Below are 11,507 nucleotides of genomic sequence, written 5' to 3'. Positions count from 1 at the left end.
ACCCTATCCACTCCTGTGACTTAAGGTTACAGAAACCTGCATGGATACAAACACTGACCTTGAACGAGCTGCTGGAGGCGGTGGAGAGACTTGCTGAGGAGACAGAGAACAGGGAGCCATGGCGACGCAGACCGCTGTCTGGACCATAGCCAGCTGCATTCTGGGGGAATCATCAGGAAGGGACAGGCCATGAAAAATTAACAAAGTACATCAGATAGGAAGATAATGTCCCCTTATCTACTTAAGCAGCTTGTAATGTACTAAAAAGCACATTCTTCACAACCAATTTTTTATTAGATCTACAAGGAAAACTCTTACAGAACAGAAGTTATGTCAATTATGGTCCATAAAGCTGTTCAGTTCTACGGGTATCAAAACATCAAGACAATAAGGATTGAAGTTTTCTTTTTTTTTTACATATCTAGTCAAAGAACATGGCCACATTTTCATCTAGTACATGGTACAATGAAGGTCATTTTTTTTTTTACTTTTCAAGAAAATTGGTAGCCAATCAGCTAAGGTATACAGTACTATTACTACACGTATTCAGAAATGGGATAAAATACAAATGTTAACATGTCACTTCAGAGATGATTTTGACATAAGCTGAAGATATAGGAAGCTACAAGCATTATCTCTGTTAAAAGAGTATGTACTTGTTTGTTTGTTTGTTTACCTTCTGTGCCTCCAGTGCTGCGACCCACTGCTCCCGGTGGTCGGTGTTGTCGGAGCGCAGGTACCATGTCGTCTCATTCACCGTCACATCAAATCTGTTCTCATCAAACTCATGGGGCTGGGGATAAAAACATTGGTGAATTTGGTCAGGTCTGTATGTTGAAGAAAGGGTCTTTCAACTAACTTCTCATCAGACGAACTTCATGTAATCATGACTTTTTCTTCGGCAGAAATGGGGTGTTTTTTATTTACTTAATCTATCAACAGGCGTTGAAGAAGTCCAGTAGCCTGATGCTTTCCATCTTTCTAGGCTGCTGTCTCCTGGGACAGTTTATCTGATGAGATTCCACAAATCATCTGCACAAATTGTTGGCATCCATGCTGGACCCCCCTGCTCTTTGTTAGTTTGTTAGTACAAAGGTACATGTAGTTACTGGTAATATCCAAATACATTTTACCTCCATGTACAATTTACCTACAAAACAAAACAGTACAGTCCATTTCAGTACAAATAAACATTTCCATGTAGGTCTGTAACTAATTGATTCAACAGGTTTTGACTTCAGGCTCAGCAGCCATACTAAAATAGGAAACAAGTGTCCTGAAATTAAAAACAGGCTCTCTGGGGAGCAGGAACATTCTAATCTACATTTACATGTACAGGATGGGTCAAATACCTGAGACCTTGCAAGTGTGAATAGTGTTAAATATTGTAGTTATGTCTATCATGAATAGTGATTGCAAGCTAGTGATTTTACATGTTATCCATACATTTGTGATTGATAAGCTGTAAAAAATGTCTATGTCGCCTTTTAAAAATCAGTCCTGGCACAAAATAGATTTAGAATCAGATCACTCCAACTTCCCAGTAAAACCATCTGAAAAAAGGAGGAAGAGATCGGAGCATCCCCCAAATATTCCTATAATCCCCAACAGGTTTCGGTAGTGAAGAAAAATCATTAACTGTTGATGACCCACATGATAGCATATCATCTCTGGATGACTGAGTCTCATGTATTTCTGTATTCATGACGTCAGAGAGTTAAGTACCATAGTCACTGCCAGACATCATCCATCTAAAGCATGCAAGCACAATATGTATTTCTACCCTGGTTCATAACTCTGTCTAGACTTGGAGGCTCCAATCATTCAAGTACTGCATTTATTTGTTGTGTATTCATATTGTTAGTTTCATACAAATCAGTTTCAATAATCCACCTGTCAGCCAAAAAAAATGCATCTTATCTCCCTGAAGCATTTTCAAGGGTTAGACCAAGGAGCTTTCATCAAGGATTGCTACTTTGTAGCAAGAAGTAAGCACATGCATGTATGAAAGCATAATACACAGTGCATATCTATCTTCATGCACAGGGTAAGCCACCAAGTGGCAGCTGTTACAGTGTAAGGCACATTCTATACTGCAGAGTGTATCAAAGGTGACAGGAAGAAGGGATGGGCAAGAAGACATCATATTTCCTGTGTATGAAACTCAATATGGGATAAGACAGGGAGTTTCATCATAATCTTTGACCTGAAGTGGCCATACTGGTATATGCTTTGAAATCATGAGCCTTGATTGAAAATTTTCTAACAGCAGCAATTTCAGACATACTATTTCTCCTTCAGTTTAGAAATAATAAACTAAATCATGGATGCTGATATTTTACTAGAGTAGCTGCAGAATTGTAGGCATACCGTAGCTCTAAATTGCAGGCCTGTACCATGTGATTTGGTGAAAACAAGTGTCAGGCTGTACAACCTTTAGCAGCGTGTGGCTCTATATAACTGACACAACAAGGTTATCTGTAAGGTGACACTCACAAGACACCCGCACCATGGGCTGAACAAGCACAACTTGTTGACTAGTCAGAACAAGGAGGGCAATGTACATTCATACTGATAATACTGTGTTTAATGCTAGGGTGGCATTTAGAGTCAGTTATGTACACGAAGAGCCATGTACACAACTACACATGTTTTCATTAAATGTTATATGCTGTCCAAAAAAAAAAAAACTAAATCAATGGGCATGCAGATTCTTAGATCAGCACCGAGCCATGGATGGAATCAGTGATGCCACAGATAATCCTGTATGCTGTAATTTGCTAACACTAGTAACAGAACAATTGTTAATTTATCAGGAAGGAAGGTCTATGTTTGTATGCGCAAGTCATTGACTGTCATTCTCCAGTATCCTACTTTTTTTGAAAAGAAAAAAAAAAGCTTTTTCTTATGTCCACTGTAAATGTGATTGAATATAGGCAACAGGATTAATTTCCAAAAGCATTCTCTTTCAGTTTTTGCTAGCAAATGCTTTGTTGCGAATGATCTTATTAATTGTTTATTCCCAATCATCGTTTAATTTTTATTTTATTTTTCACACATGTTGGTTGAAACAGAACCATTTTACTTGTACATTTCACATCCTTGAAGCTACCTTATAAGGCTTGAAGGAAAGGAGACAGAACCAACATCCCTTTGTCACTTGTTACGCCCACAGACCGAATGGCTGATCCCTGTCCTTGGGTGACTTCACAAAATTGCTTCTGTGCTTATGGGGGTAGAGTGACTCACTCACACAGGATGCACAGACACGTTTTCTTCAGATCACATGCATAGCTGAACCATGGCTACAATTCTTACAATGCAACCTGCTAATTTACCTGCATACAAAGTCCGTTATTTGACTATTATGTAAATGGTATAATTTTGAAGTGGCCTGATAACGGTATCAACAACATTTTCACGCCATGCATTCACGTACACACGTAAGACTCGTGTTATTTACAACAGAATGCACGGCCAGTTTGGTAGGATTTGGTGTACAGCGACAAACCCTAAACACGATCTTGACCCTTGTATAACAGCAGCATATTTGTGTGGAGGCGTGAAAGAGATTTTGTGGGCATAAGAAGACGCTGAGAGACTGAAAAGCGATCCTAAAGCTAAACGCAAAACCGTCCTCGCACCGCCGTGCTTACAAAACATGTAACTCAAAGCACGCAGCCGGAAAATTACCTGTATCAAGGCCTTGGCCAGGCTTATGGATCCTCTGCATCCGTATTCCGTTTCATTCTCTGACTTGTAGTAGCTTAGAGTCCCATCTTTGAGCACCAGGTACCTATCTTGCCACCGTGAATGTAATTTGTCCACTCCGAAAGAGTCTCGCAAATCTCCGTTGGTGTGTTAGCCAAGTCTTCGTCGTACGAAGAATTCTCCTCTTCGTCGGTCGCATTTAAGCTGTGGTCAGACATTGTCGTCTAAAATGTTCTCCAGACCGTTACAACCTGCTTGGAAGAGCTATAGAGTCCGTAATGTTTGAACTAGAGCGAGCTAGGCGTCAAAACATGTCAGCGAAAAACGCCTACAAACACAAACTTCTCTTCTCGTCGGCCATGTTGGCTGTGACGTCACCACACCCATCGATCGATCAAAAATTTCACGTGGACGTCACAAATATCCGCCCGAGGCAGGGGATGATCCAAAAATCGATAAAGATCCATCTTTAGCGCTCATTGATAATTTTTGGAGAATTGAATAATATTCGACGCGAGTTCATTGCGTCACGTGACGAATGGTTTGAAAATATGGCGGAATGTCCACAATGACTCCACATCCACATTCATTGATCACAATCGCGGATTTTACAGAAGCTGATCGACTATCCGTACGTCTTGCTTACTGTTGTCAGGTTCTACTGAATGCCAATACTCATTAGACTTGATAGGTTGTAAAATCCCGCCTGTGTCAGCCCTGCGGACTCCTGTCAAATCCTAGGAAATGGAATCCTGTTGGCTGGAGGGGGAGGGGGAGGAGGAGGAGGAGGAGGACATGGAAGAGGATTGGTCGGCTCCTGTGGATGGGAGGGAGGCTCAAGATCAACATCACTCACCAGCACTGGCCCGTTCAACGGGTAAGCACATCTGAATGGAATAAACGTATATGTGGCATAGTAATTTGATTTCATGAAGAATATATAACGGTTAATTTGAATAAACAAAAAATTCCCTACATGTCTGTACCTTCCTTTTCCACATAAATGCAGAAATGTGTAACCTTATACATTTGTAACATTAGTATTTATATATTTATTGAGTGGGAACCACTCTTATGTCATGTAGTCTCTCTGATGGCTATTGTGATATGTTTAATGTTTGTGAGTTGTGACCATCTTTCCTGTAGCGCCATTTTCAAGTCCTGGTCCTTCAGTTGCAACTTCAAGTGACCCACCAAGCAGTGCCAGTAGTTCTTCTGCAGAGGGCACAGGCCTCATGACACGCATGGAACTCAACACCTTCAAGGCAGGCATGGAAGGGCTGGACAAGGAGAAGATCAATAAAATCATCATGGAAGCATCAAAAGTAATAATCATTATAGATTAACTAAATTACATTTGTATTAGCCAGCAGGGTTAGGTTTTATATAAACTAAAGGTTCTTGCTGACCACAGTCATTTGTGCTTGTATCATTTCATATAGCAAGGTGTAGTTATACACTCTTCTCCTGTATGGTGCCATTTAACAAATGCCAAAATAAATGAAAAAGTGTTCAAGTCTTCAAGGTAGCAACTGTATAGTTGTTATACAGTCTTATTTTATTTTGGTCAATGTTTGAAGATATTTGTTTAGCTATGGCTGTTGTATTCAATGTTCTCCCATCCTTGGTTTAGGGTTCTAGGTTCTATGAGAATGAGCTGCGTAAAGAGAAGCAGATGGCCGGCAGGATTTCTGCCATGATGGACAGGCTGGCTTCCATCACACCTCAGCAGCAGCAGGAGGCTCAGATACAGGTCAGGCAAAATGTATCACAGGTCTCCCTTCAGTTCATTCTTTATAATTTACTGCTTGAAAGAAACCTAAGCAATTCTTTTCTGTTACCAAAATTGTAGAAGAAAATTTCAAGGTTTGTCCCTGGACCTAGTTACAACCAAAAGCATTTCATGGAAAGCAGCACTAGTGTGTTACTTTATTTGCATGACAATAAGATAGCTTACAATAACGTGGTACAAGGATCTTCTGTTTTTTGATTGTGTCGTAAAAATCAATTATTTCATACCAATTCAACTTTAAAATCACTTCAAGATATCACACTAGGTATTGTTAGTATTTTATTTAGCATATGCAGCTGCTTGAGCCTTTCTACTTCAATAATAATGGTATACGTCAAAATTGAATTTTAAACATATTTGTTTACTCAGATGGACAAGATGGTGGAAGACCTTGTTGAAGGGAGAGACCTGTCTTGCACTATAGTGCATCTTGACATGGATGCCTTCTACGCTGCTGTAGAGATGAGAGACAACCCTGCCCTCAGGGATAAACCCATGGCTGTGGGAGGCATTGGGATGCTGGTATGTACCCTCTCCTGTATTTACTTCTGGTCATATTATCTGAGGTACCAAAATATCTCAGTCTGGCTTTGAAACTTGTATGTACTAATTTTTTTTGTGCCAAATTTTCTGTTGACTGCTCAGCTTCAACAATGAACTTGTATGTTTTTTATATGTGATTTGGTGTAAAGTAACATGTTGAAACACACCATTCTCTGTAGTTGATCTTGCCTCCCTTTTCCTCTGCCTATAGTCCACCTCCAACTACCTGGCCAGGAAGTATGGTGTTCGGGCAGCCATGCCAGGCTTTATAGGGAAGAAGCTCTGTCCTGACCTGGTCATCGTGCCGACTAACTTTGACAAGTACCGCACGGTCAGCAGCCAGGTCAGGGACGTGCTCAGGCAGTATGACCCCTACTTTGCCCCCATGAGTCTGGATGAGGCTTACATGGACCTCACTGAGTATCTAGAGCTGAGGAAATCATTACCCGAAGAAGAGAGAACATTTTATGCCCACACAGAGGAGTGCTTTATGTCAAAGGAAAATGCTGCAGTGGACAATCAAAAGAAAGAGGACATGTTGGGAGAGACACAGGCTAGTGTAAAAGTGCCTGAACTTTCAGTAAATTCTACAACAAACATTGATGATGAAGATGGTAGTTTGGAAAAAAGCAAAGTAACACCGTGTCACGATGATAATGTCTCTTCTCCCTGTTGTGGAACAGAGGAATTGCCAGAAACTTGCGAACAGATTGCTAAAGATGTGAAAGAAAAGGAAAAACCAGAAGGCCATGACTGTGAGACTATGGGGTGTGAAAAGGTGGTGTTTGGCTGTGATGCAGAAGAAGTTGTCAGAGAAATCCGCTTCAGGATACAGCAGAGGACATACCTTACAGCCAGTGCAGGTAACTTTTAAGTACATGTACTGATTCAGAAGTACACTATTCTGTGTAGGGCAAAAGGCATTGTACTTGTATATAGTCTTAGTGATACTTTTAAGTAGACACAGCTTTCATCGTCTTCACTTTGTAAAGTCTAGTTAGCCATGTGTACTTGCTGGCCATTGCAGTATTGAATTTACCACAGACATGAACCTTGTGTGTTTGATTGTCCAGGTATAGCTCCAAACATGATGTTGGCCAAGGTGTGCTCAGACCAGAACAAGCCCAACGGGCAGTTCTATATTCCCTCTGATTGTGAGGCTATCATGGACTTCATCAAGGATCTCCCAGTACGCAAGGTGAGGGGGCAAAATGAATGCTTCAGTTCTTTTTTGGTCAGTTTAAGTTACTAATGTCAACAAGTACAAATGTAGTAGTTTGTTGCCTGGTTTATCATAAGAGATTAACATGCCGTAGGGATTGTGTACAATCTGTGGAAGAGATAAGTTACTGGGGTAACTATTATTCATGTAGTACTGTTTGTGTTTGCAGGTGTGTGGGATAGGTAAGGTGATGGCCCAACAGCTGAATGCCCTGGGTATCACCACCTGTACTCACCTGTATGAACAGAGAGCTGTCCTGTCCCTGCTCTTCTCACCTATCAGCTCCTCCCACCTGCTGAGGGTAGCACTGGGGCTGGGAGCAACCAGGATAGAAAGGTACGACCTCTCAGCCTGAAATACAGTGTACTACTACTGCACTGATACAAAACATTTTTTCAGCACCATTTTGATACCATAACAAAATAACGAAGCAGAAGTCATATAACAGAATAGTAGAGCTTTGAAAATTGAATGTAAGGAAAAGTTACAATATCTGATAATGTTAATATTATTCCTGCTGTTCATGTTATTCCCTCTAAATCAATTTTTTCTCACATCACAGAGAATCAGAGAGGAAGAGTATGAGTGTGGAGAGGTAAGAAATCCTTCCTGTACTGATGCAGTGACACTTCACTTGTCAGTTCAGAATGATATCCACTGTGAAAAATTTCAGACTCAAGCTTGACAGCTGTTGATTGTTTCCTGATCTGCACGTTACTTAACAATGTTCTACTGTTATTTGTCAGGACCTTCAGTGAGCTGAGCAAGCCGTCAGAGTTGTACAGGAAGTGCTGGGAGCTGTGTGAGGCACTGGCCAAAGATTTGCAGGACGAGGGGTTAAAGGTGACAATAATGTGACAAGCTGTCATAAAGATGATTGAACAAAACAAGGGACAGTGTGCTGAAGTGTTGTAGTTAACAAAAGTATGAATCTATGGGGTAAACACAGTCGACAAGATGAATATTATCTTGATTTTCATTTCCTGCAATTTTGGAACAACATACCACATTGGATAAACATGAGTTAAGCTTTGCTTTCTTATGAATTACTATAAGAATGCAACTTAATCTATCTCTCTTTGGCATTCTCCCAGGGCCGTACAGTCACCATCAAGCTGAAAACTGTGAACTTCGAGGTGAAGCAGAGAGGACAGACTGTGCCTCGAGCTGTTTCCTCTATGAATGAGATTTATGACGTAGCAGAGGAACTTCTTAAGATGGAGATACAACAATGTCAGCCACAACCTCTCAGGCTTAGGCTTATGGGTATGTGTCTGACAAGTTGATTTTGTTTTTTTGATGATATAGTCCTTTTGTTTTCTGACACAGCCAATGTAGTCAAGTGATTACTGTGCTTTAATTGTACAGTGCTTTAATCGTACAGTGCACTCAAATACGTTGCATAACTTTTCGCAATACTTTTTGCGGAGTGATGCTCTGTTGTTTAGCCAAGCTATGAACTTCAACATCTTTGACCTCTCCAAGAGGTCATATGATTTCCTTTAGTTTTTCCCAACTGGATGCTCCTATCTCCTTATGTAGGTGTGAGATTGTCCAACTTCCTTAAGGGCAATCAGCAAGACCAGAAGCAGGGAAGCATTACATCCTTCCTCAAGCCCAAGCAGGATGTACATGTCAGCTCAGATTTACAAGGACAAAAACAAGTCACAGGGATCCTGTCAGGTGGAGGTACAGCTGTTCTTTATGAACCACCTCTGCCCTCTCTTGCTGCTGCCATCAACACTGATCAGAAGGAAGCCAAAGAACTTCCCCAGAAACCTCATGATCTTACACAATCTTCTGAACAAGACACAAGCAGAAGCCTTGAACAACTTTTTCCAGTAACAGAAATCTTCAGTGACACTGAAGGGCAAGATTGTTCTGAAAAGAGAGATCACCTAGCAGGAAGGAGTAGTACTGCAGTAGCATATACATGCCCAGTGTGCAATGAACCCCAACAAGACAATTTAAGACTTTTCAATGAGCATGTAGATATGTGTCTCATCAGGAAAGGATCTGGTAATGAGTCTGAAGAGGGAGAGTCAGCAAGGAGTGAAAACATGGTGGCAAGAAATGAACAAGAAATGGAAGAGCAAGATATGGAAACTACAAGTGCACAACTGACAGGTACATGTCATCATTTTCTCATGTGTAAAAAAAGATTTTGTTTCAACTTACTATTTATCTATCAATCGAAAGCAGAGTTGGCAAGCATGTACAGAATGAGGGCAAGTACAGCTCTCATAATAATATTGATAATTACTTGCTGCCAAGTCTATATACTAGCAGTTCACACAACTATGAAATAACAATGATTGGTCACATTGTGTAAGTTGTTTCTTTCTTTCCACACAGACACAGGTGGTGTGGGGAGTGTGGAATGTCCAGTCTGTGGTCAGCTCCAGTCAGGGGATCTTCTGTCCTTCAACCAACATGTGGACATGTGTCTCAGCCGGGGAACAATCAAGGACATCATTAAGGAGCAAGGTTTACATAGTAGTTATTCATTCTCTCAATTTTCATGTGCGCTCAATAATCTACAACAAAGTCTGTGGTAATGAGAATTAACTGTTCTCCAACTCAAAGAAATTGACTACCCAGAATTTTTAACTGAATCTCTCTTCAACTTTTGAATTCCAAGGGGTCAATTAATTGAAATTCTCATCATGTAATTTACCATATCAGTTTTCTCTGATTTTCCTTAACTTACAGGTTGCTCAAAAACTGAAGTCCAGAAGCCACCATGCAGCACTATCTCAACTAACAAGGCAGCCAAAAGGTTTGTCCTCCTGGGTTGTTTGATTGTATCAGATACATTTTTGTAATAACTGTACACTGAGTCAGTATGGTAGATGTTGATACATAGTTTTTAACCTGTCTTACCAAGTCCATGCCTGAACCTGCCTTTTTTCTCTCCTCCCAGGTCTGCCACACAGATAGGATCTTCAGCTAAACGGAGAAAACAGGAGAAGCCGCCAACAAAAACAACCACTCTGGACAGATTCTTTCTCTGAAACTGTGTACTTAAATTGTACCTTTTGAGGCCTGAAACCATTTGGAAATAAAAAATTATTTTAGAAGGTTTCTCCAACAAAACCAGTAAGGAGGTGAAGTTAAATGTTTCAAGTTTTAACAAGTTATAAGGTTTTACATAAATTACAATTAAAATTGTACGAAAGGCATTACGGCTGGGAATGTTAATATTACTGACGTGATGCTGTGCTGAATTTGATAGAAATTTATATTCATCTGTTGCTTTTCTTTGAAGCAGGCATACATGTTATTTATGCTGTTTAATAGCTATATTACAGATATAATCATTTGCTACATGTATGTATAAGTATGTATGTATATATATACATTTTGTATATTGGGTAGAAACTATGCAATTCCATGTGGATACTACATCATTTATCATGCAAAAATCCACAACAAAATCATATTAAGGTGATAATTCTTTTAATTGTATGACAATAAAATATATTCAGATGAAATGTTGTACATGTTTCACTCTGTTGTTATATTTTTCTCTGTTGGAAGTTGGAACATTTTTATTTAAGCCTGATTCTTGAGGTTTGCTAGGGTGATTCTTAAGGTTGGTGACAACATGGAAGCTTTAAAAGAGTTAACGATGCCATCCCATATTTAAGACATTTTGCTGACGAGCAATTACAGTTTCTTTCATATTGGGCTTTGTTTCATCCAGTTTTCAGTCTACATAAAAGACGAGTTCATACTGCACAGTGCAGCTTGGACAGTTTGTTCATCTGCATTCCATCTCATAACCCAGCTACTCAGTCTCATCCGTATTTCTTGTTGCATTGCACAACATGGAATGTCACCCCACCCAGGGATTTGGTCTTGACTTGCGCATGGTGAAGTCGATTCTCCGTGCCATCTCCTTGTTGTAGATCTCTCGCATGTTCTCGTAGTTGACTCGTCTCCGGTACTGCCACGGCTTCTCAAAGTAACGTCTCCTCCGAACATCATCGATGAAGCCCTCTCTTGTCAACACACTGAAAAATGAACAAAAACTCTGTTATAACTTATATATAATATATGAGACCTTCTAAAACCACATGTAGTGCTAGTGGTAAGGTCCCATCATGAATACACATCGGCCAAAGCTACAAAATTATTGTTGTGTCTAAAAAAACCAAAAGCTTCGTTGCATGGTTGCTAGTCTATTGTGATTCCTTCCCTCTATGCGCCTTGTACTATTTAATTCCCTATGGTACT

The 11,507-nt window shown here is 40.2% G+C and overlaps 2 protein-coding genes across 2 annotated transcripts in view; one reads left to right on the top strand and one right to left on the bottom strand.

The window, feature by feature from the left end:
* The window catches only part of LOC109480741 (collagen type IV alpha-3-binding protein-like), a 21,010-nt gene extending 16,897 nt beyond the window's left edge, over positions 1–4,113 (bottom strand). The window contains 4 exon segments of the mRNA XM_019783019.1: positions 59–160; positions 677–793; positions 3,694–3,809; positions 3,812–4,113. Of these exon segments, the coding sequence (XP_019638578.1) occupies positions 59–160; positions 677–793; positions 3,694–3,809; positions 3,812–3,929 (453 nt within the window). The 5' untranslated portion in view covers positions 3,930–4,113.
* The window catches only part of LOC109480744 (DNA polymerase kappa-like), a 16,628-nt gene extending 5,553 nt beyond the window's left edge, over positions 1–11,075 (top strand). The window contains exons 5-11 of the mRNA XM_019783023.1: positions 6,258–6,909; positions 7,120–7,244; positions 7,438–7,604; positions 7,831–7,863; positions 8,015–8,111; positions 8,363–8,534; positions 10,209–11,075. Of these exons, the coding sequence (XP_019638582.1) occupies positions 6,258–6,909; positions 7,120–7,244; positions 7,438–7,604; positions 7,831–7,863; positions 8,015–8,111; positions 8,363–8,534; positions 10,209–10,282 (1,320 nt within the window). The 3' untranslated portion in view covers positions 10,283–11,075. The remainder of the gene's footprint in view (positions 1–6,257; positions 6,910–7,119; positions 7,245–7,437; positions 7,605–7,830; positions 7,864–8,014; positions 8,112–8,362; positions 8,535–10,208) is intronic.
* Positions 11,076–11,507: the final 432 nt, after the last annotated feature.

This window comes from Branchiostoma belcheri, unplaced genomic scaffold, assembly GCF_001625305.1.
Source record: "Branchiostoma belcheri isolate BF01 breed outbred unplaced genomic scaffold, Haploidv18h27 scaffold52, whole genome shotgun sequence".
In the NCBI taxonomy this organism is placed as follows: domain Eukaryota; kingdom Metazoa; phylum Chordata; class Leptocardii; order Amphioxiformes; family Branchiostomatidae; genus Branchiostoma; species Branchiostoma belcheri.
Note: the sequence above shows the minus strand (reverse complement) of the source record. Positions and strands in the feature narration are given on the sequence as shown.